We start from the raw sequence: 26,945 nt of genomic DNA on the forward strand, positions 1-26,945 counted from the left end.
GACACTTATGACAAGGGCAGATGTGCCTCTGTGTATAATTCTTTGGGCTTAAGTCTGATTTCAGCTAGCATGTTTTAGAAATACTTTCAACTTTTTGCTAAATGAGAATAATGTTGCTGGTATTTTTAAAAAGCACAAGTTCAGAAATTTGTCTGCTACTGTTTCTTGGCTATTTTTGTTACTGTTTCTTGGTGAATATTTGTTCCTACCTATTTGTACTCCTACCCAGGAAAGATGTCGAAGATCTGATCAATGAAGCAACATTTGATGATTTACTGAATTTGCCTTCCAGATTCAGTGTATCTCCAATTTTCCAGATGACTGAAGAAATTGGTCATGTTATTGAAATTGATTCTGAAGGCAGTTGCAAAAAGTACCATAAGCCCACAGCGAACATCCTATTCAACAGTAAAAAGCTCAAAGTCTTCCCTCTAAAATCAAGAGAGAACAAGACAAGAATGTCCACTCTTTGCCACTTCTATTCAACATAGTACTGGAAATCCTACCCAGAGCAACTAGGCAGGAAAAAGAAATTAAAGGCAATCCACGTTGGAAAGGAAAAAGTTAAACTGTCACTGTTTGCAGATGACATGATATTATATAGAAAACCCTCAAGACTTCATCAAAAAAACTGTTAGAACTAATAAACAAATTCAGTAAAGTGTTAGGATAAAAAATACACAAAATTTTGTTGCATTTCTGTGTACTAATAATGAACTAGGGAAATAAAACAATCCCATTTACAATTGAATCAAAAAAGAAGAAAAATACCTAGGAATAAACTTAAAGGAAGTGAAAGGCCTGTATTGAAAACTACAGGGCTTAATGAAAGGAATTGAGGAAAACACATATGTGAAGATACTCTGCGTTCATGGATTGGAAGAATTAATATTGTTAAAATATCCCTAGTACCCAAAGCAATCTACAGATTCAGTGCCATTCCTATCAAAATTCCAATGCCATTTTTTCAAAGAAATAGAATAATTCTTAAATTTGTATGAAACTACACAAAAACAACCACCACACACAAATAGCCAAAGCAGTCTTGAGAAAGAAGAACAAAGCTGCAGGCATCACACACCCTCCCTGATTTTAAACTATATTACAAAGCTATAGTAATTAAAGCAGTATGGTATTGGGGTGCATGGGTGGCTCTATCAGTTAAGGGTCTAACTCTTGATTTCCTGGCTCAGGTCATGATCTCAGTTTGTGGGATCGAGCCCTGCGTTGGGCTGTATGCTGACAGTGCAGAGCCTGCTTGGGATTCTCTCTCTCCCTCTCTCTGCCCCTTCCCCACTCTGTTTCTCTCAAAATAGATAAACATTTAAAATATAAAAATGTTTGAAACAGTTAAAACAGTATGGTATTGTCATAAAAGTAGGCATATAGATCAATGGAACAGAATAGAGAGCCTACAAATAAATGCATGCATATATGATCAGTTAACTTATGACAAAGGAGCCAAGAATATACATTAGGGAAAGAATAGTTTCTTCATCAAATGGTGCTGGGAAGCCTGGACTGCTACATGCAAAAGAAAGAAACTTGACCACTGTCTTAACCATACACAAATTAAATAAAAAGTGGATTAAAGACCTGAATGTAAGACCTGGAATCACAAAACTCCTAGAAGAAAAGAGGTGGTAAACTCCTTGACATAGGTTTTGGTGATGACTTTGAATCTGACACACAAAGCAGAAGCAACAAAAGCAAAAATAGGTGGGACTGCATAATACTAAAAAGCTTTTGCATTTGGTCAACAAAACCAAAAGGCAATGCACTGAATGGGAGAAAATATTTGCAAGTCATATCTGATAAGGGGCTAATAGGTAAATAACACATACAAGTCAAAACCAAAAACCAAACAATTAAATTAAAAAGTGGCTGAAGATCTGAATAGACATTTTTTTCAAAGAAAACATACAGATAGCCAACAGGAATGTAAAGAGATGCTAAACATCATTAATCATCAGGGAAATACATATCAAAACCACAGTGAGTTATTACCTCACTCCTGGGAAAGTGACCTTTATCAAAAAGACAAATACCAAGTGTTGGCAAGGATGTAGAGAAGAGGGAGTTCTTGTGCACAGTTGGTGGGACTGTAAATTGGTGTACCTACTGTGGAAAACATGGAGGTTCATCAAATTGAAAATAGAACTGTATGATCCAGCATTTCCACTTTGGTGTATTTATCTGAAGAAAATGGAAACACTAACTTGAAAAGATACATGTACCCTCATGTTCATTGCAGTATTATGTATGATAGCCAAGATATGGAAACATCCTAAGTGTCCATTGATGGATGAATGTATAAGGAAATTGTGGTATATGCACAGTGGAATATTATTCAGCCATGAAAAGAATGATATCTTGCCATTTGCAGCATCATGGATGGACCTCCAAGGCATTATGCTAAGTGAAATAAGTCAGACAGAAAGACACATACTATGTTCTCTCTCTTATTTGAGAAATCTAATAAAAGTTCATAGATACAGGAAACAGATTGGTGGTTGCAAGAGGTGGGGAATGAGGGTGGGAGAAACGGGTGAAGGGGGGTTAACAGCAGGAAAATGTAATTGATATAAAACACATAGAAATTTTGAATTGTTTAAACTACAGATGTTTATTAATGTATGTGACATAGGTATATTATATGTTATATAGTAGTACTTAATTACCAGTATTTGTTGAGCATTTCCTTTGTAGTTCCAGTAGCATTAACTAATCCTCAAAATTTACGAGGTAGATACACATACACACCAAAAAACCCAGTAGGTTTCAGAGTGATCATCTTGAAAGAGATAGTAGCATTTGGCTGAGTGATTATGATACATTGTAGGTTTTTTTGTTTGTTTTTTACTATTATTTTTGACCAAGTTTATTTATTAAAAAATCTACTTGGGTATCAGCATAGTTTTGATATAGCTTAGTGAATGCCTGTACAGTTGGGAACTTGAGACCCTATACATTCTGCTGATGGTGTTTGCCTGAGTTGTGAAAGTGAACCCTAAGTGGCTTAAGTTTCTGAAGTTAGTGAACTTTGCCTTGGGAGATGTGTATAGGCTAGTGGCCTGCACTAGGAATATGGCTGTAACATTAATGAAGCCATTTAGTAATTGGTTACTACTAAGTTTTTGATATTTTGCTGAACATTTTCCCCTGAATACAAAAATACTGTTCTGCATTTCACTACTTTTTTTTTTTTTTTTTCTTACTATTTTTGTTTTAAATTGATTAGAAGTTTAGTACTTGCACTAGATTGGCTATTTGGATATTCACTTGGTATATATGTTTCTAAACACCTTATCTTTTACAAAATTTAATTCTGATCCTAAATTTGTTACTACTTTGTAGTGAGCTCGTGTGACCTAACCTTTGGGCAAGTCTTGCCTGTGTTGATACAATTAATGTCTACCTGCCACAGACATTGGAAGGGCATATTAAATAGTAAAAGGGAGAGTATTTTGTTTGTATAGTAGGAATTGGTTTTTTCCACTGTCTCTGGAAAAATGCTCTTCATTTCCTTAGTAGGCCTATTGTCTTCTTGACCTTAAATACTAGAAATCCTCTTGAAAATTCTCTTTTGTACCTAAAGCATAGATCCTGTATCCCATGTAGTAATTTTTTTGAGTGTGAGGTTTACGAATTATTTATAATGTAAAATTCAAGAAGGTATTTAGTTTTTATATTCTTAAGGGAAAAAACTAAAAGAAAATATAAGATGTGTTTCTATTTTGGAACCCTTTCGATTGGTAAGGGAAATTTAATACCAAGTTTGTGGTTTTTAAGAACTGAAGTCTTCTGAATTGAGAATAGGGAAAGCAGTAGCTGTCAAGATTCCCATAATATGCATGATTCTTATTTGGAATTATTTGCTTTTGGTTAGTCAGAAGTGGGAAAACATTTTTTTCCTGAGTTGTTAGAGTTCAGACTTGGAAGCATTTTCAGGTTATTGTTGTAGTAGAAACATTGTGCGGAGGAAAAATTACTGCCTGGAGAACTGCTTAAAATACTATGGGGGAAGTATAGTCTGTAGAGTTGGTGTAATGATTCAGTATTTTTTCTCAGCAGTATTTATATAACTTTGGTTTTGCATTTGCTCTACTCTGGGTTCCTAATCTCTACATGAATGCTTATTTCTTTTTCCCATTTAATGTGAAGTGCTATATCTTAGTTTCTGGAGTTATCCTTCAGTTTTTATGTGGTCATTTCTAAAGTGTAGAAATTTCTAAAGTACTGTTTTCATAAGCAAATAATAACCTTTATTTGTTAGATACTCTTAAATTTGAAATTTGAAAATTTCCACATGTAATGGGCTCAGGTTCTTTATTCTTTTGGGAATAGCAGATTGTGCAGATAGTCTGAAATTGTTGGTTTTAGTCTATGTAAAAAAATACCATTTTGGATGCCTTTAAAAAAAAGTCATGCTAAGGCTGTGTATGCTTATAATAATACGCTTATTAAAATGAATCAAAAAGTATGAGTGACCAGTATACATGAGGCACTACTCTGGACCTTAGGGGATACAGCAGAGAACAAAACAGATCCCTGCCCACATGGAACTTAGATTTTTTTTTTAAGAGCTCTAAGATTTTATTTATTTATTTTAATGTTTATATTTTTTTGAGAAAGAGAGAGAGAGAATGGAGGAGAGGCAGAGAGAGGAAGAGAGAGAATCCCAAGCAGGCTCTGCGCTGTCAGCACAGAGCCCAATGCGGGGCTTGTGAACTCACGAACTGTGAGATCATGACCTGGGCTGAGATCAAGAGTCAGACGCTTAGCTGAGTGAGCCACCCAGGCGCCCCTGGAACTTAGATTTTGATTGAGAGAGAAAAACATTAAATACAGTAAGATGAATTAGGTGGTAAGTGCTCTGGAGACAAAACAAGAGTTAAGGGGGTGGATAGTGATGGTTTGGAGGTAGAAGAGTGCCCTGAGGCTTTGTAATTTTGTATAATTATTCAGAAGAGTTATCTGATAAGGTGACATTTGAGCAAAGATCTATAGGAATAAAATGTGGGAGCAAGAAGTGTAGATATCTGGGAGAAGCACATTCTAGGTAGAAAGAACAGCAGGTCCTGAGCACCTGTGGTAAGAGTATTTGGCCTTTGGGAGGCACTACAAAGGAGACGTCAGTGTAACTGAAGCAAAGTGATACAGAGGAGAGAGCTGGTCACAGAGGGATTACATAGCACTGGTAAAATGTATAAATTCTAATATATGTAAAATTCTCTAGTTGTTGAAACTAAAATCTACTTTTTGCTTCATTTAAGATCAGACTCTTAAAAAAAAAAAAGTTTATTTTGAGGGAGGGAGAGGGGCAGAGAGAGAGAATCCCAAGCAGGCTTTGCAGTGTCATTGTGGTACCCAATATGGGGCTCAAATTCATGAATTGTGAGATCATGACCTGAGCTAAAGTCAGACACTCAACTGAATAAATCACCCAGGCGCCCCAGATCAGGCTCTTTCTGACTAATGTAGCATTTTACTTACCTCTGTGATGAAGAGTATGGAAATTGCTAACAAAAATGTTTGGAACCTCCTTTTAAGGTCTTTCAAACTAGTTAGAAGAAAATCATTTGTAAGTAGATAATTATAGTATGGAATAATTCTGTAGTGTAGGATTATGTGTCAGCTTTAGTGACTGGCAAGTACTTTAGAATGTGAAAGGGAACACTTGACTCATTTCGAAGAATGAGTAAGAATGAAAAGATTCAGGTGTGAAACAGCAAGGTACATCAGAGAAAACTGGAGAGTGGTTCTGTTTTGGAAGCCAAAAGTCAAGAGGGGAGGATATTGACAAGGACAGAATGTGTGCAGTCCTGTAAGTAGGGACCTCACTGAGGTTAGGCAGTGACAGTGTTGTGTTGTAGATCATTCTTTGCTCAGTTTAGAGACTGTTTAGGGGTGTGAGGTGAGTGAGACCCCAAATCAGAAGTGAAGCAGCCAGTCAGTCCAACATTTCTCAGTGGGGACAATTTTGGGTGGAGCAGTTTTATTTATTTAAAAAAAATTTTTTTTTAAGTAGGCTCTGTGCCCAACTTGGGGCCTGGGCTCATGACACTGAGATCAAGAGTCACGTGCTCCATCTATTGAGCCAGCCAGGTACCCCGATGGGTAGAGTAGTTTTAAATTATGAAGTGCTGATTGTGCATTGCAGGATGGTTAGTTTCCCACATCATTGATATTAAATGCCAGTAAAAACTCTGTGTGTTAATCCCCCTCCCCAATTTCTGAATACTTTCAGGAGAGGTGGTACCTCCTGGTTAGGAAATAAATAGGACTTGAATTCTGGCTTTGGCAATGACATGCAATGGAGAGGAACAAGTACAATGGCTGGAGATTTAGGAGACTTAGTTATTGATGGGCTGTAGGGAGTGTATATAAACACACAGGTAGGAGCACTTTTGGGGTAGTATTGTGACAAATTTTGTGACAAGTTCAGTTTTGAAAGCTAAAAAAGATTCTGAGGTGTATAAAATGATACCATCATGGAGAAGTAAACATGTTTAAGAATTGAATAGCTTATCAAGATAGTTTCTGGAAGGATATAGAAAAATATAGATATATCTGGGGTGCCTGGGTGGTTCAGTTGGTTAAGTGGCCAACTTTAGTTCAGATCATGATCTTACTGTTCGTGGGTTTGAGCCCCACATCGGGCTCTGTGCTGACAGCTCAGAGCCTGGAGCCTGCTTCAGATTCTGTGTCTCCCTCTCTCTGCCCCTCCCACTCATGTTCTGTCTCTCTCTCTCTCAAAAATAAAACATTAAAAAAGAAAAAATACAGATATATCAAGATAAATGGAGGAAAAAAATTAAGATAACTCCTTATAATTGGGTTCAGACCTTGATCAATGAGCTTCAAGTTCTAAAGGATTCAAAAGGACCAAGACAGATATATATGCCTTGCCCTCATTATTTTTTGAGAGGCAGAGAAAGCTTAACTTTGGGAATAAGGTGTACGTGATGTATTTAGTGCTGTAGGACAGGTATGAAGTACTGTTCAAGAAGATTCAGAGAAGGCAGAGATCAGATTGTGTTTTTTTACTATCAGAAACTGAACCATACACACCAAATTGTGAAAGTACTATTTAATTTTTGTTGCAAGTATGAATTGTGAAAGCCTTGTGTCATTCTTCTGTTCCATGGGTGCTCTGTTTGACTGTTTTGTGCTTTGTTCTTTAAGCTTTGTTGGCTAGGGTGACTGCTTATCTAAAATTCATTTGTTATCAATTGTTACTTTGTATAATAATTGGACCTATAAGAAGAAATGTTTTTAAAAAATTGTAAGCAGATAGAATGGTCATAGTTACTGTTTCTTGCTAGTGATCAAGGCCAAGTTAGGTCACTTAAATTTTTATTTAATCATTATGTGCTGAAGATTAAAAATGGACAAACTACTTATGAGTCATGAATAACTTTAGTTTCTTTCCCTTTACCACAGTTATAGCTATTTATACATTTTTTATATGTTACTTTACAAGTGAAACAACTCATTTTTTCCTTTCTATTCTCTAAATTGGATCGTATTTTATATTTTCTTCACTGAATTTGCCAATAATATCCCTTAAGTAGATTGGAGGTAAAACTCTGAGGTTATTAAGAGCTGCCTTCCCCCGCCCCCCCCCCCCCCCCCCCCCCCCCCCCAGTTTCAGGGCTGAAACAATTGTATATTAAACCATTTTATAGTTATGCTCTCCCACTTGAAATATAAAATTGGAACTTAGATTGTTTTAGCTGTTTTCAGAGTAATAGCAAATAGAGTTCTTGGATCATTTCTTCTTGGACATGTATGCAACAAGAAAGTTCACTTCATTTCCAGTTTTCTTAGAGTTAGCTAGTTGATATCAGCTGATAACTGAGCTAATGGTAAAACTGAAGGGTGAGAAGAATGAAAATTTTATATAAACCGAGATCCTACCCACTCACAGACCACATATCTGCTCTATCTTCCTTATAGTACAAACACAGCATTCTAGGGAGAATATTAATAAAGGTCATTTGACCTTCAGTTTGTTCATGCTTCTATATGTGTGTTTGTTTGTGTTTTTTGAATGGTAGGGATGAATAATACTAACATTGTAGTTCTGAGGGTTTATGAGTAATAAGAGAACTGAAAGTTCTACAGGGCCTTAAAATAGTTCTTTTTGAGATCAATAAAATAGTTGAGGGTGAATTACTCTGAGGAAATTTGATTTACTTAATGGTATTGATCCTTTGTATGATCCTAATCAATATCCTTCTAATCAATATTATTCTTCCTAATCCTTTGTAATTAATATTATCCTTCCTAATTCTTCTCAGGTGGATTATAGTGGTCTCAATTATTCTAAGAGATTTTTAATATCTTCTCCAAACTATCTATTGTTGCTCCACTGTTAGATTTTTCCCCTGTTAGTGTGCACATCCGACGTTAATAATAAATTAAAGCTGCAGAGTAAGTCTTTTTTTTTTTTTTAATTGCAGACTTAATTCAGTGCACAAATGAGATGAATGTGAACATCCCACAGTTGGCAGACAGTTTATTTGAAAGAACTACTAATAGTAGTTGGGTCGTGGTCTTCAAATCTCTCATTACAACTCATCATTTGATGGTGTATGGAAATGAGGTAAGCCAAATTTTTGATTAACAAGCATACTGGTGTGATGACTGATTATTCAGCTTGCTTCTCTCATGAAAACTTCAGGAATGGCTTTAGCAACCAAATAATATAGGTAAAAAGGGCAAGGGGACTAGGCAGAAATAAAATTGTAGCTTCTACAATTTGAGGAAGGATAATGGGTCAAAGCCCAGAGCATTTTGAATAATGGGATCAAGAAATAGGGATTAATGTCTAGAGGTAGATTCCGTAAGCAGCACTAGGTTTTGCAGGCCTTGTGCATAGACTGTATGTTTGTTTATATCTATTTGCTTTATTATGGCCAATCAGATTTCTCCCTGATTTTATATAGTTGTCTTTGGAACCACTTTGTCTAGTTCAAAGCTGTTACATTGAGCACTAAGATGGCATTTGCTGAGAGGGACTGATTAAAGAGTGCCCTTTTTTATTTATAAATATAATTTATTGTCAGATTGACTTCCATTCAACCCCCAGTACTCATCCCAGGTGCCCTCCTTAGGTGCCCATCACCCATTTTCCCCTCTCCCCCATCCACCCTCAGTTTGTTCCTCTGTGTTTAAGAGTCTAAAGAGTGCCTTAAGCAGAGAGGTGTCTGAAGCCTTCACTGAAGTCTTCATTGCCCTAAAGGGTAACAAAAAGATGCATAAGCTTTTGTATTTTAATGTTTGGAGAGAATCATCTTGTTTTCCATGATAGGCTAGTGGCTGATTATTTTATTGTGTTACAAGAATACTTGAATGCACCTAGATAAATCTATGCTTAGTGTGCACCTTAGAAAAATGCAGCCCACCAATTGTTGAGAGATGGGGAGAGACTTCAGGTGTTGGTATTAGACTTTTGAGCATAATGACTTTCTGACATCCATCACGTTACTCATTTGGGGCTTTCAGTGCTAAGGCTTTTCTGTCATCTTGGGAAGATACCAATAGAGAATCATTAAATTAGTTTAGAATTAAAGCCAGAGTTTACCTTCAACTTCATCATTGCAACAGATCTTACTATATGCACATTTTGGTGTTCTCTTCTGGTCCTTGTTTTTAATAGCTATAACCATAATTTAGATAAACTTTTATATTTATCATGTCACACCATAAGCATTTCCATGTTCTGTGGTTTTTTTTTTTTTGTATTTATTATCTTTAGTGACAATTTAATGGATCATATATTCCATAATTTTCTTAACTTTCCCTTTCCTAGAAATTTAGCTTTCTGATTATTCACTGTTACAGCAGCATCACATTGGATGACTTTATTTGTAGTGTTTAAGTTTTAAAAGTTATTCCCAGAAGTTACCTGAAATATGATGTCTCAGTCAACAGACATGACTCAGTTTTCTGATTTATTGTAACCAGTGTATGGAGTCAATAGGAATGTTTATATATACTAACTTTAGCGTAACTTGAAGCATTTTTTATCTTAACTATGATAACAGTTTTCTGCTTTTATTGGGATTGTGTTTACTTAAGATCATGATTATTTACTGTGAAGAATTTCAGGCTTATATAGCATTTTTCACCTTTTTTAAAGAAAATGTAGTTTATCCTTTAAAAAGAAAAAGCCAGAGTATAACCAATTAGAATGCCAGATAAAGAGGAAGACTATTAGTCATGGCTTTCCGGGACTATGAATAAGGTGATAATACTAGACACAAAACTTTGATAAAAGTAAGGAAACAGAAAGTTGACAGCCATTCCTTACAGTTGACTGATAAGAGGAGAAAAATAGTATTTCATTGTGGTTTTTAGATAAACTCATGTTTATTTCCCTTAAGCAGCTAAGACAAATTCGATACTCTTCTTATTGGCAGGTTTAGTAGTCTGTGAGAGAGTATGCATAGGATTTTACTCTGTTGTGGTGATGAGAATACCATAGGGCAAGGAGGAGAGTGATCTGTCCTGCCCCTGCTAGGGAACATTTGTTGCAAATGATGGGGTTGCTATTGGCATCTGTAGGTAGAGAGGCCAGGAATGCTTTTAAACATTACAATGCACAGGATGGGTTTCCCACAACAATGAATTGTCACAGTTTATGGAAATCATGGGGTCTAATACTGTCTTAGGATATTTTAACACCTTTTTGAAACCAGTTGTTTTAGGATAAGTGATGAAACATCAGTATTTGATTTATAAATTGTTTTTCAAAATCCTGGCTTGGTAGTTTGGGGTGAACGCAGATGAAACAAGATTGAGTTAGAGGAGTGCTGGTGTATATCCTAATTGATAGTAACCCTCTGTATGTATTAAAAAAAAAAAATGAAATCTTAAGGGGAAGTGAAATTGAAAGGAATTAGCTCTATTTTAGAGGTTGTATGTAAAGGGAAGTTAAGGTTGTGTTCTGTGGTAAGAACTTTGGAGAGAATTTTGACAGTATTTTAAGAAGATGAACTTTTGCATACATGCTGACCCAAAAATTCAAGCCTAAGTTTATATTATGAGAAACTTTTGTATGTTTGCACATGGAGACCAAGTACAAAGATGTCCATGAAACATGGTTAATAATAGTGAAATTGGAAAGAACTGGATAAGAAATGGATACGTAATGATATACTGGCCTTTGAAATGCTAGAACGTCATTTAAAATGAATTAACTGGTTCTACGTATATTAATTAAATACTTTTTCTTGGGAAAAAGTTGTTAAAAAGCACTTTGGAAAAGAATACAGTATGATTTTTCTGTAAATTTAAAATAGAAAAAATTATGTACGGTTTATAGGATATATATATAGAAAAATTATAAAAATGTGTGTGGGAATGATATAAACCTACTTTAGAATATCATTGCCTTTGAAGAGGGAAGGAAATGAGATTGAAGGTATGTGTCTTCAATAGAGTTTTTAATGTTTTGTTTCTCTAAGAAAATCTGAAGTAAATATGGCAGTGTGTTTAATCTGGACAGTGGGTAAGGGAGGATATCTGTAATACTGTTTTCTTGTATGATTATAATTTTGTTTTTAAAAAGGTCATAAAAATTTGGGTCACTAGGTAGCTGTATAAAGTAAAGATTCCACTTGAGTGTGACTAGCTGTAGCCCTAATATGCTGCAATAAAACCAAAATTACTAGTTCTAGGTTAAAAGTTCCTCCTTCCTTTTAGACGCTGATACTGAAGCCATGGGTATTAGGCTTTAATCAATTCCTGTATGCTAGTGAAAAATATGGATTATGTTTCTAGGTTTAGTAACTAGTTAACCGGACTGAGGATGAGAAATTTAAGCTAGATAAGCTTAATGGAATGTATTAAACACAACCACCCCCCACATTCTCAAATTAGACTTTGTTAGATGGCATTATCTTAATTTGACATAATTGTTTGTTTGTTTTCCAGCGTTTTATTCAGTATTTGGCTTCAAGAAACACATTGTTTAACTTAAGCAATTTTTTGGATAAAAGTGGATTGCAAGGTAAAGACAACTTACTCATTATAGAAAATCAACCCTGTATGATGATTACTGTAGAGTTGAACTCTGTCTTTTAGAACATGTGTTGTGGAAGGACTTCATATTTTAGTAAAAGGTGTAGGGAAGAAAAAACTGTGTTTTAATGTGAAGATTAAGATTGATTTCAGTGTTTGACACTTAGAACTCTAGGAAATAAAATAGGGTAGAGCTTTCAGAGCATGGACTCTGGAATTAAACTGCCTTGTTTCAGTACCATCTCTACCACTTACCAGCTGCATGAACTTGAGCAAGTTACTTCACCTCTCTGCATCTGTAAAGTCAGGAATAATGATAGCACCTACCCTGTAGGGTTGTCATGAGGCTTAACCTAGTTAATAATTATAAAGTGCTTACAGTAGTGTCTGGCACACAGGAATCACCATCCATGTAAGTATGAGCTTTCATTGTTATTGTTACCATTTTATGCTTTATTCCAAGAAATTTAGTTGCGAATATCATACATTTTAGTAGCAAAAGTAAGTATGGTGTATTGTTCAGATGAATTGCTCATTGATACTCAGACCTGTTATTTATTTTGCTTTTAATTCAGTAACTTGAGATTGCTACATTGGTACTCTATGCACATTCTGTCTTACTGGGATCTGTCATACTTAGTTCCTGAACTAGGCCTTTAACATTGTACAATGCCAGCTCTAGGAATAACATCACAAAGAACATACTAACTGATTTGGGAATATTCAATAGTAGGGCTCAATCTGGGAAATGTTTTTGGAGAAGGGAGATTTTTCTGCTGGGCTTTGAAAGCTAGATGAGAACATGGGTTGGCTTAAGCAAAAGTACACATGAAAGAGCATGGGATATTTAAGATTTATAGAGCAAATCAATATGAATAGAATGTATGGATGATATATTGGAGAAAAGATAGTGGCAGATAGCCCTCTAGAGCTGTTTGGGGCCAAAATCAGACACAGAAAATTTTGATAGAGTTGGGATTTTATAATGCAGTGAGAAACCATCATGTTTTTGAGTAGAGGGAGAAGGGGAGAAGGACTGTGTGAAAGTGCCATACCTAAGTACAAGTTTGATTACAGTGATAAAGTCTTGAAGACATTGAGACTGTTCTGGTCATTTTTTTGGTCATCTAGTAGAACGTTTTCGTCATCTAGTAGAAAGTTAATGACCTGAATTGTGGCTTTTGTGGAGGTAACATCAGTGGAATTTAGTGGCTAACATTGTTTGGGTTGGGAGCTGTCCAGTTCAATACTTCTTCACTTTTAGAAGATGAAAGTATTAATTAGAATGAATCAAATACCCTATCTTCCAGAGATTTGGGAAGGCCAGTAATCTGTATATAGAACTGTTATAAGATTGATTTTATTTTGACAAAGATGTAGTGCTCCAAGTAGTTAAAAAAAAAAATTAAGCAGTGAAATCACTTTTTCAAATAAAACCTTAAATAGCAACCAGAAATATATAACAGATAAAACTGGAGCTGATCTGTTTTCCGGGATGTGGAAGAAACGCTACTTGCTTACCTTTTATTTCTGTTTATTTCAACTTTAAGAGTCTGTGGAAAATAATTTGCAAACCACTACTCTAAAGCAGAGTATATGCATATATGCAAATGGAGTTTTTGGTGTCTTATTAGCTACTGATTTTCCACTTAAGATGGAAATTAAGCATTTCTGGTAATATTTTAGGATTTTTATTCCTTTTATGTAGAGAACATTTTTTAGGCCTTTTGCTTGAAGCTCATTCTGAAGAGATTATAAAGATAAAACTGAAACAGTAATTAAAAGTATGTAATTCAGTGGTTTTGACAGTTTTGGTTCCTCATATAATTTGCTGGGTGGAGTCTGGTATATTTCATTATATTTTATAATATATATACTGGGTATATATATAAATACAAATAAGCTTCTAGTCTAGTGCATTAGACATTATGTACATCAAATAGCTAGGAACTGTACATGAAGTAAGAATAATGTGGAAACACAGAGTTCAGGGAAAGTGTCAGAGACTGAAGGATGGTAGGTATTTCTCCCAGCAGGAGGATGGAATAAAGTTGATTAGAGGGAACAATATAAACTAAAGAGCTGAGGAATGTGAGTATGTAACACCTTATAAAATACAGTAGTACTTATGAGCATACATGAGGGTGATAATGTTTTTTTCTATTTTGTTCATTTTTCTCCAGTGGCACTTAGTAGGGCTCAAGATGTATGTGCTGAATAAATGAATTGGTAATGATGTTAAATTCAGTTATTTGACATTTTTGTTGTTACTGTTTTGGTATTGTCTTTTTAAAGTAGTAGAGATCATCAAATAAAGTGAAATTTGTTGGTGAAGATGAGCTAAAATAAGATGGACCTGGTTCGTAATTAGCAGCAAAAATTTGTAGACTTACCTAAGCCAGGCAGTAACTAAAATAAAAGTTGTTATTTTAATAGTATTGATTAGGTTTTATGTTGCTGAAGTTTTCAAATCTCATGATTATGATGAAAGAAAATCTTCAAGTTTTACTGAAAACATCATATAGTTCTTTCTTATTATGCCTTAAACTTAGGTATTGCCATTTCTCTCATCATACTATAGAGTAATTTTTGTACTTTTTATAAGGTTGGCACACATAAGTTTGGGTTTTCCAAATAATATATAACTGAAGATTTCTTAAGTATGAAAATTATAAAATTGCTTACTGATTTGAAGAAAGGGGCTTATGGTTCCATAGGATGTTCAGTTTGAGTTATGAAGTTATCAAGAAGTATTTAAGAGAACATGGTTTTCCAATTCCTATAGGAATGTTGATCAGAAGTATAATAAAAATATTGTTTTAGTGAAATTTTAAAGGGGAAGGTTTTTCAAAGCCACCTATGACATACCTGACTTAAAACATGTGAAGTGTTAGTTTTTAATGTGATGCTATTCATTATTAGTCACTTAATTTACATCACTAGATTGAGTTGGGATAGCAAGATATTATGGCCTTTGGATGAAATGAGTTGGTTTTCTAAGCAAAGTGGGATTTTAATAATTTATGAAAACATTTTCTATTTTTTTTCCTACAGGATATGACATGTCTACATTTATTAGGCGGTATAGTAGATATCTTAATGAAAAAGCAGTTTCATACAGACAAGTTGCATTTGATTTCACAAAAGTGAAAAGAGGGTGAGTTAAGCTTTCCCTTTTTTTTTGATATCTAATGGATTCAAATATTTTAAAATGTGAACCATAGAAATTAATAGATTATGAATTATGATTTCAGGCCAGTTTAAAATAAGAATTTTATTTTTTATTTGAAGTATATCATATGCTTTGTGCTAGGATTTTTAAAAGCTTTTTCAAATTTTGTAGTAGCTTTATTGAGATACAATTCACAAAACATAAAATTCACCCTTTTAAAGTGTATAATTAAGTGGGTTTTCATATATTTACAAAGTTGTGTGCTGCATAAGTATCCCAGAATATTTTATCATTCCTATGAGAAACCTCATACCCATTAGCAATCACTTCCCATTTCCCCCTTTCTCCAGACCCTGACGACTACAAATCTACTTTCTGATTCTATGGATTTGCTTATTCTGGATATTTTAGATAAATGAAATCATATGTTATATGGCCTTTTGAGTTTGGGTTTTCTCACCTAGCAAAATATATTCAAGTTGTACCATCCTTGTTCTAATGTGGATCACTACCTGATATAGCCTGGTATACAGCTTTTTCTTAGGATATATGAGAAGACCTTGGATAAAGCCACTAAAGACATTCTTAAGGGGCACTGGTAACCCTTGTAGGTCTAAAAGACTGCCCTAGGGGAATCTGGCTTCTGCAGAAATATTTTTGTGAATGCCTTTCTGAATTTCCCTGCTTCCATCTAAACAATTAATGTTTTCTTTAAATTGTTCTTTTAAGGGGCCACCTGGGTGGCTCAGTTGGTTGAGTATGCAACTCCTGATTTCACTGGAGGTCATGATCCCAGGGGGGGGTCATTGGATTGAGCCCCATATCAGGCTCCATGCCAAGCACCTGTCCCCCACTTGCATATGCTCTCTCTCTAAAAGAATGAATGAATGAATGAATGAATGAATGAGTAGGTCTCTTGAAATTTTAAATTACTAGACTGCAATGGAAAATTTAATACAAAGATAGAAGTAACCCCTTAGTTAATTTAAGCATTTTAAAAATTGAACCTAAATGTTCTGTGTCACTATTCCAAATTAATCAGGAGGTGATTAGTTTGGAACTTAGCAAAACTAAATTCCACAGATTTTGTTTCATATATTTAAATACTCTGTCATTTGTGAGATGATAATAGAGGAGTTCATCTTAGAAGTCTGGTTCTTAATTCCAGTATTCTGTCCAGTGAACCATTTTCCAGTTGGGCTTATATTAACACTTCAGTGTAAAGTGTGTTCAGTAAAGCTAATCTTTGAAGGACTAGTTTTGTGATTGAGGGGAGTTGTTGCATTTCCTTCTTTCTTTTTTTTTTTTAAGTTTATTTTGAAAGAGAGAGCAGGGGAGGAGCAGAGAGAGAGGGAGAGAGAAAATCCCAAGCAGGCTCTGTGCTGTCAGCATGGTGCCCAGCATGGGACTTGAACCCTTGAACTTTGAGATCACAACCTGAGCCAAATCAAGAGTGGGACACTTAGCCAACTGAGCCACTAGGTGCCCCTGCATTTCTGTATTTAACAGAGCTGAGAACACCCCTTGATAATGCACAATATATTTAATATTGACTTAGAGGAAATTACTCTTAGAGGATAGGGAAAGTGAATCAAGGAGCCATAATTGAGTGAACCAAGAAGCACAAAATTGATATACACACACAGATACGTGTATGTGTGTATATATGTGTGTGTGTGTGTGTGTGTGTGTGTGTGTGTGTGTATGTGTATATACACACATGTATCATTGTATTAAAGAAAAAATATAGGACATAGGATGTAAGTTGAGAATGTGGCAGCAGTTAAAATTTATTGTATCATGGCTAGAACCTCAGTGAGCTGTTTCAGTTTTGGAGAGGAGTTTTGTAGTAAATAGTAAAGTTGTATTTATTAGGGTAATAATTTTTTATGTTTACAAAACTAATACACTTTAAAAACTGAGGCAGCATAGCAACCTATGTTGTAACTTGTAGGAAATTTGTAAGAAATGTTAACATTTTAGTATATGTAACCTGCTTTCTGTGTGTAAATAGAAATAAATATATGTAGGAAGACCCATAGAAAATCACACGACAATTGAATTACATTATTTGAAGACTGCTTTCCTTCTCTCTTGTGTGTTTTAGATATTTTCAGTCTGTACTCAGATCTCATTCTTTTGGATGGCTCTGGGATTCTCTTCTAGATGTACATTTGATTTACTCTCAGTTTTTATCTTATAAAAGCAGTACATCTTTCTGACCATTCTTTTATATATTTGTATATATATATTTTTAATTTATTTTGAGAGAAAGAATGCATGCATATGGTGGAGAGGCAGAGAGAGAGTGGGAGAGAGAGAATCCCAAGCAGGCTTCACACTGTCAGCATGGACCCCAGTGCGGGGCTTAAATGCACGAACTTTGAGATCATGACCTGAGCCAAAATCAAGAGTTGGATGCTGAACTGACTGAGCCACCCAGGCTCCCCAGAGGAAACCTTATTTCTGCTGTTAGATTTTACATAGCACTGTCACTTCCACAAGGTCAACATAGCATTACTCACATTTGTATCTTCAGGACTTTGCACAGTCTAAACTACTATATTAGGTGATTAACAGTTTTTGAAAAAAGAACTAATTCAGTTTGTAAATAGTTTATTAAATGGCTTTATGAAAAATGAATCCAATAAGTTGCCTGTGGATTTATCTTTCCAGTTGATTGTTAAACATCAGTCCCTATATTTTCTTTTTGCTTAACATTCCATTTTTTCATAGTATTAAGTTGAATTATCTTGAAATCTAAATTGGTTTGGTTCAAAGTATCAAGATATTGTTATGTAACAAGCAAAACACGGAATAATCCAGTTATTTTCTGTAAATAAGGACATGGATAGTCAGCCTTTAATCTATTGCTTTTATATTTGAGAAGCAAGTGTCTGAATTGAATTAAAATGTATTTAAGAAGTCATAAAACTTGCGTTCTTCATGGACTATGAATTGTCATGTATTTGGTGCAAATCATGTTGAAGCATTTGGGTTTGTGAATTGAGTTTTGAAGTCTGATAAAAGTATTTGGTAACTGTTAAGATTTATCTTAATTGAGAAATTTGAAGTTCTTTGGAAAGAAATGTTGTGGAGGCTAGTGACAGAGGGGAATCAAAATTGTCCCCATGGCTTCTGGTGTAAGTCACTGGGGAGATGGGCACCTTTCACTGGGAAGATTTTGGATTGGGGTAGGGTTGGGCATAATGGCAAAAAATTAAAGATTTAGTTTTGGAAATACCAGTTTTGTCATGCCTGTGATTTATACAAGGTGAGGTATCAAGTAGACAATTGGACATACTAACTTGGGACTTAAAAGTTTTGGTTTAGGAGTATAAGTACATTATTGGCATCTTGGTGGTTTCTGTCTTGAAAATAACAAATCACCTTGGGGGTAAGTACAGAATGAGAAGACAGAGCCCAGGAACACTTGAGATATACAATATTTATTTTAGAGGATGAACAGAGGATGAACAGAGGATGAGGAGCCAAGAAAAGAAACTGAAAAAGTGATAGTGAAGAAAATACTGTGAGAAGTCTAGTCAGATAAGGTTAGACAAGTACCCATTGGAGAAGCAACATAGAATTTCTACATGACCTAAACTAGAGCTGTTTAACTGGAGTGGTAGGAGAGGGGCCGATATTGAGATGAACTGAATAATGAATGAAAAGTGAGCATGGAACTCTTTTTGAGAAGTGTATTTGACTTTGTGAGATAAACGGTAGGTGAATGGGCATATGGATTTAGTGGAGTGTGTATGTTTAAAGAATGGTGATAATAGAGACTTTGCCGGCATGTTCATGGGAATGGTCTACTTTAAAAGAAGAGGTTAATGAGCTGCACTGTCCAGTATGGTAGCTGTTTGCCAATGTGGCTAGTTAAATTTAAATTGATTAAAGTGAAATAAAATACAAAATTCGTTTCTTCAATTGGATCAGCCATATTTTGGATACTCAATAGCTGCATGTGGCTAGTGGCTACCGTATTGAATGGTGCACATATTGAATATTTACACCATTGCAGATAGTTGGACAGTGCTGTGTTAGAGAAAAAGAAGACAACCAAAGGACTGTGACAGAGTGGGATCCAGAGGACCTCTGTGAATGGTATTTATATTTCATAGAAAGAGAGATTTCCTCCATTGAATTGGACCAGACCAGATAGATGTAGTTTTGTTGGCAAGTTGACTAGACAACCTCTTTTTGTCATCTTCTGTTTTTGAATGAAATATTTGGGAGTTATGAGCTGAGAGTTTGTGTGTGGGTGTGGGGAGGCAGGGAAGAAAGGGTGGGAGAATCAGATTTCAAAGTACTTGGAGGAATTTACTGAAGAAGGCTAAGAGGATTGCTGGCAGTGCCGAGTGCCCATTTGAGGTTGATGATAATGAAATTTAGAGTTTTACCAGTTTGCTCTGTTGTGTGGTTTTCTTTACCAGCACTTAGCTGCTTAGCCAGGATTGTGAATTTACCAAGTGACTGCAAGGGAAGAAGAGAGGTATAAGAGAGTTGAGTGTATTTGGAAGGTAATTATCACAATAATGATCTGTGGAATTCTAAGCTAGATGAAGGAAGTAAAAATGTGAAGGATAGTGGTAGAAGTTGAAACATTCAAGTTTATGATGAAGTCAAATAGTTTTGCCTTGGTGGTACTTGACCAAGGCAGCTGGGAGGTTATTGTCATAGGATAAGATGTATAAATTTTATCTTTTTTCATATTGGTGGTGGGGTAGGGGTAATGTGGTTTCTGGGGACAGTGAGGTCATGATCTGACCATAGGAATAGGATCTTTAGTCAAGAAACTTTGAGATTAAAATTTTGCATTCGTTGTCCATGTAGATGTTGAAATCAACCAAGAAAAATTGAGCCAGTATTCAGGTCTTCTGTGGTAAAGAGGAAATGACCAGCAGGTCAAAAATAACTTCAGCAAGGAGAGGAGGGAGACTAAAAGGAGACTGATCAAATTAGAGTGAGGTGTATGAGAACGAAAAAATGGTTGTGAAGAGGAAGTGGTGTCCTTATGCCAAACTGCGCTAGCTGGTACCAACCAGTGGAGTATAGTACTTGGAGGGGAAACAGGCATCCATGGGTTAACACTTCTTATTGGAGAGAATTGTTGGACTAAGGCTGATAATGGTTGCCTACCTAAGGCAGTCCAGTGTTTGTTCTTTAAACGTGATTTTGTCTTGCAAAGGACTATGGTTGATTTTCATAGCTTAATTGTTTTTCTGGTATCTGGGGTTATGATTGAAGGGGTAGTGGCTCAGAGTAGAGTGGCTATTTATAAGTTGGTATTTGTACGTTAGGGAAAGCCTACACACTTTTAAAAAGTGATGGTTACTCTCACAAAGGGTTATTAACAGCACTCTTTTAGAGTCTATTACATCTGGATTTACATAATGACCCTGCCACCCAGTAGTTCTCTGACTTTAGACAGTCATATAATCTCACTGATCATAGAACTTGATCATCTACAAAATGGGAGAAGTCTATCTATATGATTTTTGTAAGGATTTGAAAAACATACATCAAGCCCTTAGTATGGAGCCTGATGGTCACTGTGTACTTTAGCCCCAGGTACCTCTTATCTAGTGTTTTTGGTACCACTGTTGTAAAATTCTTTATATTGGTACTGTTAATATTTCTTGTATCTATTTTTAGAAATACCTAAAGCAAAATTTATTTATTATTTTTTAAATTTTAAAAAATGTTTTATTTTATTTTTGAGAGAGAGAGAGAGAGAGAGAAAGAGAGTGGGCAGGGGAGGGGCAGAAAGAGAGGGAGACACAGAATCTGAAGCAGGTTCCATGCTCTGAGCTGTTAGCACAGAGCCCGAGACAGGGGCTAGAACCCACGAGCCATGAGATCATGACCTGAGTCGAAGTCAGGTGATCAACCGACTGAGCTACACAGGCGCCCCAAAGCAATAATATTTAAAGAAATCTATTTTGGGACTTTTAACAGAATACTTGATTAAAAAACATTCCTCTTAAGTATCACATATTTTAATGGCTGGATTAAAAATGATTTGGTAAAATTGGACTTTATTTTGTAATAAAACAATTTTAGTTATAATATTGTGGCTTACAAGTCTTGCTGTTTGAGTCATGAATAAAATACCTTAAATAAAGCAGTGCTTACCAAGACTTGAGTTTAGTTGCTGGCTCATCATGTCCTGTTTAGTGATTTGAGGCAAATGATTTCTTTTTTTCCAATTAAAAAAATTGTAGAACTGCCCTTTACATATGAGTAGTGTGAGGATCAGATGGTTTCCTCATGTGAAAAATACGCAATAAACCTGACTCTAATGTATGCTTTTATGTCTCATATTTTTACACCTTTTTTATTTTTTTTTTTTTAAGCTCCTCGATGTTGGACATAACAGTGTTTCCTGTTTTTGTTTTTCCTGTATGTCTTTTGCTGGAGGTTTCAGGTTCAATAATGACTTAAAAACATGTGATGTTTCATAGCAACTTGTTCTTTCTTTAAATAGGGAACCAGATGAGAGCTTAAAATATAGATTTAATAACAAACTCAGTTTGTTCTTTTTTTTCTAAAATAGGGCTGATGGTGTGATGAGAACAATGAACACAGAAAAACTGCTTAAAACTGTACCAATTATTCAAAATCAGATGGATGCCCTTCTTGATTTTAATGTAAGTTGAATACACAAATGATTTTATAAAAATTTAAGATTTAAAAAATATGTATTATTAGAATTGGTCAGAGTGTTTATTCTCAAGTTTCCATCGACTCTAGTTTTTTCATACTAATACCCTGTTTGGCTAAGGATTTTCTGTAAATGTGGTCCCAAATCAGATTACTTGGTATTTATATGATTTTTAAAGATTTACTCTAATTTCTTTGGTAGTGTTTCTCTAGCTCTAGAATTATAGGGTATACCAAGCTAAAGAAAGTGAGGGACAGATGAAGCGATTGATCTGAAAATGTATTTTGATAAAGGTTTTTAGATTTTAAAAATGTGTAAAGATTTTCTTTATGAATAAACCACTTAATATTTCACTTTTGTCTACATCGTAGAACTCAGAGTATGACAGTTAACAAATACAGTGAAGTTCAAATACACTTACAACAGCTTGTTATATATATAGTTGTTGTCAGAGCAATGTGTTCCTTGGAATTTTTGTTTTAATGATCATTTTTTAAACTAGGTTGCCAGCTTTGTCATTTGTTAATATGTTATTGTTAATATGTTAACATGTAACTTGTTAACATATTAATATGTTAAGTGTTAGCATTTTCAAGTTTGTTCTTTTTGGAGGCATCTATCTTTAGATATTTTATTTTAGAGCTTATAAGTGCAAGTTAGTGAATGAAACTGACAATTTCATGATGAAATAGATTTTTTTCTTTTATTTCTGCTATTAATTGGTAGTCTTTAACTTCCTGAGGGCAGGGACCAGGTCTGCTTTTTCTCTACTGTGTCTCCATTGTCAAGGCATATGTGGCACATAGAGTGTATGTTCAGGAAACATTCAATGAATGAATTCTGTAGATGCTTCCATTTAGGACAGATGGTATCAACTATGGCCTGCTGCCTGTTTTTGTATGGCTTGTGAGCTAAGAATGATTTTTATATTTTTTTTTATGGTTGGAACAATAAAAAGATATTTTTGACTGGTGAAAATTACTTGGAATTTCAATTCAGTTTCTACAATAGTATTGTTAGACTACAGCGGGGCTCACTGGTATTGTCTATGGATGCTTTTTTGATGTAATAACCAGATTTGAGTTGTTGTGATAGAGACTATCAGGCCTGCAGAGTCTAAAGTACTCAGATTCAGGCCCTTTACAAAAAACAGTTGTGGATCCCTAGTGTGGAGGACGTAGGGGATTAATGTAACTATTATGCTTCATTTTGGTTTTTATTAGAGGATTCAACCATGAAACTTTTTTCATTTAGTATTTTGTGAATGCTTTATACAATTATGTGTTTTCATGGTCTGTGTTGTCCTTCACTGTATGTAACAATCTTCCTATTGACAGAGATATAGAGTTTTTCTGATTTTTTTCAATACAGAAAATGAATGGGAAAAAAACATGAGGGATACACTAAATACTGTGTGTGTTAATGTGTGTATCTACATACTTATAAACCTGATTCCATAAGTTTAATGCCTAGAAAAAGAATTTGGTGGATCAAAGGACATAAACGTAAAAAACTTTTTTTAATTTTTTATTTTTTAAAATTTACATCCAAATTAGTTAGCAGATAGTGCAACAATGATTTCAGGAGTAGATTCCTTAATGCCCCTTACCCATTTAGACCATCCCCCCTCCCACAACCCCTTCAGTAACCCTCAGTTTGTTCTCCATATTTATGAGTCTCTTCTGTTTTGTCCCCCTCCCTGTTTTTACATTATTTTTGTTTCCCTTCCCTTATGTTCATCTTTTTTTGTCTTCAAGTCCTCATATGAGTGAAGTCAGATGATTTTTATCTTTCTCTGACTAATTTCACTTAGAATAATACCTTCCAGTTCCATCCAGGTAGTTGCAAATGGCAAGATTTCATTCTTTTTGATTGCCGAGTAATACTCCATTGTATATATATACCACATCTTCTTTATCCATTCATCCATTGATGGACATTTGGGCTCTTTCCATACTTTGGCTATTGTCGTTAGTGCTGCTATAAACATGGGGGTGCATGTGTCCCTTCGAAACAGCACACCTGTATCCTGTGGATAAATGCCTAGTAGTGCAATTGCTGGGTCATAGGGGAGTTCTACTTTCAGTTTTTTGAGGAACCTCCATACTGTTTTCCAGAGTGGCTGCACCAGCTTGTATTCCCATAAACATTAAAATTTTTAATAAATATTGCTAACTTACATTACAGAAGGCTTAAACCTAGTCACTTGTCAACAGGTACCTCTTTTTCTTCATCCTTGTTGGCATTGAATAATAGCTTGGTTTTGATTATTTTGGTATCTACCAATCTGGTGCTCAAGAAAGGATAGTGATTTAATTGATTATTATATTTTAATTTACATGATAATTGAAGGTCTTCTCACATGTTACTAACTGTATATTGTGAATTGTCTGTCATTTGCTTTATTATTGGGAATCTCTACAGTGGAAGTCAACCTTGTTAGATATTTTGCATGTATTGACCAATGTGTTGTTTACCATTTAACTTTGTGCTTATGTTTTTCTATACCTAAAAATGAATTTTCATGTAGTAGTTATTTGTGTAATCTAAAAAAGAACTTAAAAGTTCATAGGTTTATCTTCTTGATTTCATTTCTTGAGATCAAACTAAAGGTTTTCCTGTATTCTTGATAGATAAATAGGTGCTGGCTTTTTGTTACAGCATATTTAGTAATAATACTATTGATTCTTTATGTGTAAGGTACTGTGCTAAGCTCCTTATGATCAGTGTATCATTTAATTCTCCCAGTTAACCATATGAAATAGAAATATCATAACCATTTTGAAGGTAAGTTTGTTTATAATAGTGGAAAAAGGTATATTTAAAAAAAAAAATACATTTCTTCTACCTAGCTTAGCTTTGTGCCTTGGTGATTGCCTAGGAATTTCAAAAGAGGGGATTTTTTTTCTTTATGACTTACTTCTGAATTACATTGAATGTTACAGAATTCTTGTTTGTGGCTTTTACATAAATCTGAGCTCTTAGACACATTTTTGCACTATTTGGATGTAACTCTGAAAGAAATAAATGTATTTTTCTCTAATACACCTAAATATTTGAATTTACTGTATTTTAATTTGAAGGAAGTCACTGTCATTTAAAAGATTAAGATTAGGGGCGCCTGGGTGGCGCAGTCGGTTAAGCGTCCGACTTCAGCCAGGTCACGATCTCGCGGTCCGTGAGTTCGAGCCCCGCGTCGGGCTCTGGGCTGATGGCTCAGAGCCTGGAGCCTGTTTCCGATTCTGTGTCTCCCTCTCTCTCTGCCCCTCCCCCGTTCATGCTCTGTCTCTTTCTGTCCCAAAAATAAATAAATGTTGAAAAAAAAATAAATAAATAAAAAAATAAATAAAAGATTAAGATTAGTTCATCTTTTTTTCTAATTTTTCCCTAGGTTAATAGCAATGAACTTACAAATGGGGTAATAAATGCTGCCTTCATGCTCCTGTTCAAAGATGCCATTAGACTGTTTGCAGCATACAATGAAGGAATTATTAACCTGTTGGGTAAATATTATTGTCGCTTAATACATTTTATTTTTTTTATCTTGTGTCATATGGATAAATATTGTTGTCTGAGTTGTTACTTAGAGCTGCCTAACCACTCCTTGGGCTATTCATTGATTGTAACAATTTATTTGGAGAAAAGATTTTTATTTCTAGTTACGCGTGCTAAGAGATTAAATACTTATTTTTACAACTAGATGTTCAGCTGGATGAACTTGTTTTGTAGATATATCTTTATGTTTTTTTATGTCAGTTTTATTATTTTTAGAGATATAAAGATCCCTTTAAAATTACGTTAGAGTTATTTTCTCTCCCAGAAGAATCTTACTTCCTCACAATTTACTTCTTCACAACTTTGTAATTATAAAATTGATAGATTTTTTCTAGGCCTAATTTTAAAATTGATAATTATTTTAAATGGATTAAAAATTTATTTTTTAGGATGCCTTTTACTTTTGAGGCATTTTAGGAATGTGTGTATTCCTAGTTATTTAATTTTGCCTAGAAATGATCTTTTTTTCCTGTGGGATTTGGATGGAGTAGATGAATAACAGTCTGTAAAGAGTGCCTGAGTATTGGTCTCAGATGTCCAGTGTGTTCACTCCAATGTGCTTGTTTTCCCTCCCCTCCTCACTTAAAAAAAATTATTTAAATTTGCTGTTTATAGGCTTATTCACAAACTTATTTAGGGATGCTTTACTCTGTGAAGATAGGGAAATTGGGATTATTTTTTTCACAAAAAAATGGAAGGTTTCTACATAATTTTGGGAGTCCGTCACCCTACAATTACTTATAAATTAAGCTCTTTATTGCTGTTCATATAATAAGTTTAAATAAGCTTTCCAGGTGACATTTGGACATGGTAAAGTTGCCATCTTTATTAATATGTTAATATATTATTAGTAAGAATATTTGGAAGAAGAATATTTGGAAGTAGTATATGTTAATACATTATTAGTAAGAATATTTGAAAGTAAGAATATTTGGAATGGAAAAAAGTATAATGTGTTAATAAAAATTATAGAAATATTATAGAACAAACTAGTAATATGAATGAAGTCAAATGATTTTTCTGTTTTTAATATAGCATCTCTGTATTAATTCAATTTAAATATCTCAGCTAATTTAACACTGACATTTTTCCTGTAGGGTGAGTTTGTTCTCTGAGACACCTATATGATCTCTTTGGAGCCATTACTTGTTTTCACTTTTGAATTTTCTCTTTTGATGTGAATAAAAGTATTTTTACATTTACCTTTGGCAGAAAAATATTTTGATATGAAAAAGAACCAATGCAAAGAAGGTCTGGACATCTATAAGAAGTTCCTGACTAGGATGACAAGAATCTCAGAGTTTCTTAAAGTTGCAGAGGTAAACTGTCCTTAAGTTAACTAGGTCTCTTAACTTGCTTTTTTTGTCTTTAAGTATAGATTTTAGAGAAATAAGTCATTATCCAAGTGAAAGTCACATCTTAAATATAATAAAGTATATATTCAGTCATATCCATATACTATATTGAATTCTTTGTTATGTTATGAATGTGATATGGTATTGACTAAGATATATC

General features: G+C 34.6%; 1 protein-coding gene across 27 annotated transcripts in view; it reads left to right on the forward strand.

Moving 5' to 3' along the window:
- The window catches only part of PICALM (phosphatidylinositol binding clathrin assembly protein), a 100,212-nt gene that overhangs the window by 24,586 nt on the left and 48,681 nt on the right, over positions 1 to 26,945 (forward strand). For all 27 annotated transcript variants that reach the window (XM_045483730.1, XM_045483728.1, XM_045483729.1 and 24 more), the window contains exons 2-7: positions 8,469 to 8,611; positions 11,947 to 12,022; positions 15,088 to 15,190; positions 21,768 to 21,861; positions 25,267 to 25,378; positions 26,643 to 26,749. In XM_045483730.1, coding sequence (XP_045339686.1) covers positions 8,469 to 8,611; positions 11,947 to 12,022; positions 15,088 to 15,190; positions 21,768 to 21,861; positions 25,267 to 25,378; positions 26,643 to 26,749 — 635 coding nt within the window. The remainder of the gene's footprint in view (positions 1 to 8,468; positions 8,612 to 11,946; positions 12,023 to 15,087; positions 15,191 to 21,767; positions 21,862 to 25,266; positions 25,379 to 26,642; positions 26,750 to 26,945) is intronic.

This window comes from Leopardus geoffroyi, chromosome D1 (assembly GCF_018350155.1).
Source record: "Leopardus geoffroyi isolate Oge1 chromosome D1, O.geoffroyi_Oge1_pat1.0, whole genome shotgun sequence".
Taxonomy (NCBI): domain Eukaryota; kingdom Metazoa; phylum Chordata; class Mammalia; order Carnivora; family Felidae; genus Leopardus; species Leopardus geoffroyi.